The 7,185-nt window shown below is 31.5% G+C and overlaps 1 protein-coding gene across 1 annotated transcript; it reads left to right on the forward strand.

Moving 5' to 3' along the window:
• The first annotated feature begins 1,926 nt into the window (after positions 1 to 1,926).
• LOC131618497 (1-aminocyclopropane-1-carboxylate oxidase homolog 12-like) lies at positions 1,927 to 6,158 on the forward strand. The gene is made up of 3 exons (XM_058889709.1): positions 1,927 to 2,532; positions 4,878 to 5,199; positions 5,348 to 6,158. The coding sequence occupies exons 1-3, from the start codon at positions 1,955 to 1,957 to the stop codon at positions 5,600 to 5,602; spliced, it is 1,155 nt and encodes a 384-aa protein (XP_058745692.1). The 5' UTR covers positions 1,927 to 1,954; the 3' UTR covers positions 5,603 to 6,158.
• Positions 6,159 to 7,185: the final 1,027 nt, after the last annotated feature.

Below are 7,185 nucleotides of genomic sequence, written 5' to 3' on the forward strand. Positions count from 1 at the left end.
AACTCACCTTGTCATAAGCTTTCTCAAAATCCACTTTAAATAAAATGCATTCTTTACCTTCCTTTCTCGCGTAGTCCACAACCTCATTGGCCACCAAAACACCATCCAACAAAAACCTACCGGGAACAAAAGCGCTTTGGCACGGAGAAATAATAGAGTTAAGGACACCCTTTAATCTTCCGGCTAAAAGCTTCGCCACCACTTTGTATAAACAACCCACAAGACAAATGGGTCTATAATCATTTAGTCCAATGGGGTTATTAGACTTTGGAATTAACGTTAGAAAAGAAGAGGTGATTACCTTGGAAATGGGTCTACCATGGAAGAAATAATCAAGGAAATTAATGAAATCTTCTTTAATAAAGCTCCAACATTTCTTAATAAAAAGAAAAGAATACCCATCCGGCCCCGGACTCTTAGAATCGCCACACTCCCACACCGCCTCTTTTATCTCGCTTTCAAGAAAAGGTTTCTCAATTCCCATCGCTTCCTCATTACTAATAGAATTGAAAGAAATACCTTCTAAAACCGGTCTATACTCCTCCGTTTCAATGAATTTGTTCCCAAAATGCTTGAAAACCTCCTGCCTAACCTCCTCTACCGACTCCACCATACCACCCGAAGTACGAATCGGACCAATATGATTAAGACGTCTTCTATTCTTCATCACCTTATGAAAAAAATCCACTATTGGAGTCTCCATCTTTAAGCCACTTTAAACTAGATTTTTGAAGAAGCATATTCTCTTTAATCCTCAAGTTCCGCCAAAAACAACTTGTCGCCTTTTTCCTATCTTCCACTAACTTTTCAAAAGAATGCAAAGAATTAGAAAAAGGGAAGGCCTCTAACCTTTCATCGACATGGTTAATATCAAGAACCCCCTCCTCGATGTCCAAATCCATCTTACCAAAGACTTCTTTATTCCACTTCTTGAGCTTGTCTTTTAAAAGTCTAAGCTTTTCTTTCAAAACAAAATCACCTCTCCCTTCCACCTTCAAAAGCTTCCACTCCTTTTCAACAAAAGGAAGAAAAGAATCAAAGGAAAACCATTCGTTATTGAACTTGAAGGGTTTCGGCCCCCAATTACAATTATCCGTCATGATCCATATAGGACAATGGTCCGAAATATCTCTCTCCCCTATCATTTGACCGGTGACCTCCCATCTATTAACCACCGTATTGGATAACAAGAACCGGTCTATTCTACTCATCGAATTTCCATCACCACTATACCACGAAAATTTCTTCCCTTTGCAAGGAATGTCTACCAAAGAACTCTTGAAAATGAACTCCGCAAAAAGCTCCATCTCCTTCTTATTGCTCCCCCCCCCCCCCCCCCCCCCCCCCCCCCGCTCTCCCTTTTCTTTCTCTACCCTTCTTAATAGCATTGAAATCACCCCCTAAGATCCATTCCCCATCTCTATATAAATTCATCATTTCAATTAATTTATCCCACAAAGCTTTCTTCTTACTAAATTCACACGAGGAATACACGTTCACAACATAGTAAAAATTCTCCTTCCAACACACTTTCAAACCCAAGAAGCCTTCACCTTTGAAACTAAGAAGAACATCCATGTTGCTTTTCTTCCATAACGTAATCAAACCGCCCGATCTTCCCACCGAATTAAACTCAATATAATAACACTGCTTATTAATTTTTCTAATAATACCACTTATTAAACTCAATATAATAACACTACTCTTATTAATTTTTCTATTTTTTCAATTATATTTAAAATCATTATTCTAATAATACCACTTATTAATTATTTTAAACAATGTATACTTTAAAATTTAAATTTAATATGATAACTTTATATTATATGAATATAACTGAGTTTTCAGCAAACTTAAAATAAAATGTTTTCTCTTATAAATATAACTGAAGGCAAGACCTATCTTCCCACAAACCAAGTTCAAGTATCTCATTAGTTGTGTTAAAGAAAAAGCTATGAGTGAAAACAAAGTGATGAACACAAACCTAGAAAATATCAAAGAAGACCATGAACATGTTTATGATAGACACAAAGCATTGAAGGCACTTGATGAATCAAAAGCAGGTGTAAAGGGACTTGTAGACATTGGTGTATCCAAAGTCCCTAAAATATTCATCCATGAAAATATTCATGAACATGATAACAAACATACCATTTCCACTTCCACCAATCTTAGTATTCCACTCATAGATTTTGGACCTTTATTTACCAACCCAACAAGCTCAAGTTTACGTCTTGAGATTGTTGAGAAAGTAAAGTATGCAAGTGAGAAATGGGGGTTCTTTCAAGTGGTCAATCATGGGATTCCAAACAATGTTTTGGATGATATGCTTGATGGAGTGCTTAGGTTTCATGAACAAGAAAGTGAAATGAAGAAAGAGTTTTATTCTCGTGATATTAATACTAAAAAGGTAAATTATAATACTAATTTTTTTGATTTGTTTGTTACTCCAGCTGTTGATTGGAGAGATACTCTTTCTTGTATTGTGGCTCCTCAACCTCTTGATCCTCAAGAACTACCGACAGTTTGCAGGTATATATTCTATTATGCATTGGTTTTTTATATAGCTCATTCATATTAAATTTATCCCAATTTTAAATATCAGTTTAATGAATCATTCCTTTTACCAATGTTTATTAAACATATATATTTGCATGTGAATTAATTAATAATAGTGGCATCAAGATAGTCTCTATCAAATTTAGCGTCAATCACTTTTAAATCAGTTAACGATTACATCGGTTGATACTCTATATTTGTAACCAATCAATAATACATCCAAGGTAGATTTGAGAACCCGATTGTCTTTGAAGAAAACATCAATTAATGTGTCAATGAGATCGATGGTTTTCTTAAAGTCATTGATTTCAACAACTTCACATGAATCATCTTTTTTCTTGGGTACAATAATAAGACGTAGGAACGAGACATTTAGTACAATAATGAAACATCATGAAAAAAAAGATAGTGTGGGAATTGGGCGCCACAAAGGAATTGATAGACATAGACATAAATGATAGGAGGAAAATTATATAGAAATGTGACAAAATCATCTAATAAAACTTGAACATAGGAATAACAAATATAAATAAATGAGTCTAAACTTGTTAAGTCAATGTAGTTAAACAAGTACACATTCCACATGTGTCACTTATAAATAATTATTTATTGTTATACTAACTTAATTCACATGTGTCACTTATATATATATATATATATATATATATATATATATATATATATATATATATATATATATATATATATATATATATATATATGGAGTATATGAAGTAGGAGAGTTAATCACTTGAATATCGCCAAGATCATTTCTTTAAAATAATGATTACTCCATGTTTTTCTAAATAAATTTTTTTTAAATAATTATTATTATAGATGGGTCTGTTTGGTACAGATGAGTGGAAGGAGAGGAGAAGAATTTTAATAGAGAGCGATTGGTTCAAAATAAGGGAGGGAAAGGGAAGGGAGGAGTTTTATTTAAAAATATATTTGGTTTAAGAGGGGAGGGGAGGAGAGGAGTTTTATTAATAATTTACAACTTTATCCTTATGATCTTATATAAGTGATATGATATTCAAATATGAAATATGCATAGATATTTTTTTTGTAATAAAATTATTAATATTGAAGGAATAAAACTTTATAATTTACCATAACGTTAATAAATTATAAACTAAGTACACTTGATTCAGATTATAACTCTCTTACACAAATGAAACTATATGCTGATAATAATTTTTAAATCGTAAAGAATCATCTAACAAAACAAAAACATAAAATAAATTATTACTAAAATTAATGATTTAAAATTTCTAATAAAATGAATAAACAAAAAATAAAATAAAATGAATAATTTAAAACTTGATATAAAAGAAAATATGATATGATAAATAACAAAATTATAAGAAAAAAATGGACATGAATAAACATTAAAAAATTATAAAAATAATATAATAATTTTGATTTATATTAAGTATAAAAATTTGAAAATAATTTATAGGTAGATAACAGTTATAATAAGTTGACAGAAATAATCAGAAAAAAATCACATAGAAGCAGTAACACGAAAGAAAATAAATCATTTTAAAATAATAAAATTAAAGTGAGAATATTTTTGTAAATATAATAATTTTTTACATATTAAAATTCACATTCCCTCCCCTCCCCTCCAAATTCCCCCAATTCAAAGGAACACAAAAAGTGTGGTTTAGAAGGATTTTGCTCCTCTCCCCCTTCCCCTCCTAAAATTTGAACAAAAAATATTTAATTAAAAATTTCCCCTCCTCTCCCCTCCATCTACCCAAATCAAACTCACCCTAAAAATACAATATAGTTCTTAAAATTAAATTATCTTAGAAATAATAAATTAAAACAATCTCAAAATATTTCATCCATATATTTCAAAAACTTAGCTAAAACAATAAAAAAATAGGGAATTTGTTCCTTTTTAATTGCAATTTATTTTTACACTTAAAACCTAATCAATTTTATTATTTTTCAAATTATAATTTTTCTTTTATTTATAATATTCTTAAAAATTTGTTAATTTATTAGAAATTTTCTATCTTTGTAATAAATAATTAGGAATAATTTTGAAAAAATATATAATTAATAATACTTTAAACTTTGAAAATGATATTTAGAAAGGAACAATTTTTTTAAAAAAAAAAAAAGACACTTAAAAGAGAAACAGATAGAACAGTAATTGCACAAATAAAGCTAATCACTTTAACTGTTTATATATATAACTCACTCTTTATTAGACATCGTATTCTCTCTTTTTATTTTTTAATTTAGGTACATTAATATTTTCACTCTAATTCCAATGTTATCTATTTTTGCATATTTACATGCAGAGATATAATAATGGAGTACTCTGAGCATGTTAAGAAAGTGGGAAGAATTCTATTTGAATTGTTTTCTGAAGCGTTAGGCCTCAATTCAAGTTATCTTGAGGAAATTGATTGTGCAAAAGGACTTTTTCTACTTTGCCATTATTCTCCACCTTGTCCTGAGCCAGAATTAACTTTTGGCAGCAGTGCTCATTCTGATAGTAGCTTCCTCACAGTTCTTTTACAAGATCAAATTGGTGGCCTCCAAGTTTTCCATGAAAATCAGTGGGTTGATGTCACACCGATTCATGGTTCTTTGGTCGTTAACCTAGGCGATATGATGCAGGCAAGTCCGTCTAATTTCGTGTAAAAATTTAATTCTATTCATCTATCTATCTATCTGTAAATTATTAATTAAAAAAATGGTATAGTAGAAAATTGTTACCTCTTTATAACTTTATTTTGTTGTATAAAGACTATTAATTTTTTTGCAGTTAATTACAAATGATAAGTTTCTTAGCGTTAAACACAGAGCTCTAGCAACAAAAATTGGTCCAAGAGTTTCAGTAGCATGCTTTTTCAGGCAGCATCTCCCACCAGAGAATTCAAAAGTATATGGACCTATAAGTGATTTATTGACACTAGAGAATCCTCCGGTTTACAAGGAAACATCCGTGAAAAACTTAATTTCACATTACTATGGAAAAGGGCTAGATGGTACTTCTGCACTAGATCACGTGAAGTTGTAACCCAGGAGGAATCAACAGTAAATTTACTTCAAATGTGTAAGAGTGAGAGTTTTAACATGTCTTCTTGGTAAAAACTCCAATCTTGATTTTATGAATCTAAGGCTAAGTTAAGAGGTCGATTTGTTATGATTTGGCATGTTGTGGTGTGGGTCATTTGGTCTGTTTGTAATGATAAGTTTTTTTTTCTTTTGATTCATCAACAAATATGAAAGAGGTGGAAGATAAGACTATGTTATAGTTTGAAATCGGTTTTTTAACAAGTCATCATTGAAATCATCATCTTTCTCTGATTGACTTCAGAACCCTATCATGCGTATGAATCAATAGCAGTTCAAGAATTCTGACATATTCTAGAGGCGTTTAGTGGATTTTTGGTGTTGCTTGTGGTTTCTAGTATGATGATAGTGGGTCTGATGGTCTGAGTTCTAGCTAGGTTCTCGTTGGGCGGTGCTTCACAGAGTGGGTGCTCTATGGGCTTTTTCAGTCCTTGTTTTTGTGTTTCTTGTATTTGTTGTTGGTTATGTTTTTCTTTGGTCCTGTTTGTCTGATTTTATGATATCTGATATGTTGTTGGGTTTGCCCTTTCTATTCTAATGTATATTATTTTGTCATTCAAAAAATAAAATTTTATTTTCTTTGTACTTACTTGTTTTTTTAATAACATTTGGCATAAACTAGTTATTAGAAGTTAAAAAGAGATTAAGTAAGTACTCTAATGTTTATGTAGACTAAGGTTTTAAGTTGCAGACAAGATGATACTAAATTGTGTTACTTTTTTTTTCATAGAATTGATGTTTAAAGTAGATTATTTAACCTTCTTAAATGCACAAAGTAAATTATGGTTATTTCACAAAACGCAAACAAACACCTCCATTGTTTGCATTCTCTTCAAACACCAAATTTTCACTTCTAACCCTTTTTTACCAAGTCCCATTCAAGCACTCCTATTCTACAAGTTCCATTCAAGCATTTCTAAAAACTCAAAGCTCATTTCCATTTCTACTTAAAGCTCTAAAAATTTCCAATTCTACTCAAAGCTCTAAAAATTTGTAAGTTTCCTCTACTTTCTACCTCTAGCTAAAAGTTGTTATTAGGGTTATTAGGTTTTAGGATAATGTGTATTTTGAAGTTATTGTAGTTTAATGATGGTGTTAAGATGGAAAAAAATAGATTTTGGATGACTTGAGGCAAGAAATGGAAGTTTGTCAAAAATGGTTGTTCGTAGGTTATTTCAGAAGTGCATATCCGAAATAACCTCTAACCAGTTTCGGATATGCACATCCGAAATATTCTATGAGTTGTTTTTTTTTTCAAATCTGTTTCATACTCTTACCAGTGACATTTTTTCAAGAAAATGGCTGACAACCAGGCACCGACCGATCAACTTAGACATCGGAGGCCAACCTAACCTAGACAGCCTCAGCTCGGCACGAGAGAACCGCACAACAAGTGACTCAGGGATGGGGGCGAGTCCGAGTCCAAGTCCAAATTGAAGAAACAACTACAAGACCCTTATATGCACCAAGGAGTCGGCTGTCTCAGGCGTCTTCCTCTCGTGAGGTTAGTCGGGAGGAGGAGGTACC

The sequence above is a fragment of the Vicia villosa genome, linkage group LG7, assembly GCF_029867415.1.
Source record: "Vicia villosa cultivar HV-30 ecotype Madison, WI linkage group LG7, Vvil1.0, whole genome shotgun sequence".
In the NCBI taxonomy this organism is placed as follows: Eukaryota; Viridiplantae; Streptophyta; class Magnoliopsida; order Fabales; family Fabaceae; genus Vicia; species Vicia villosa.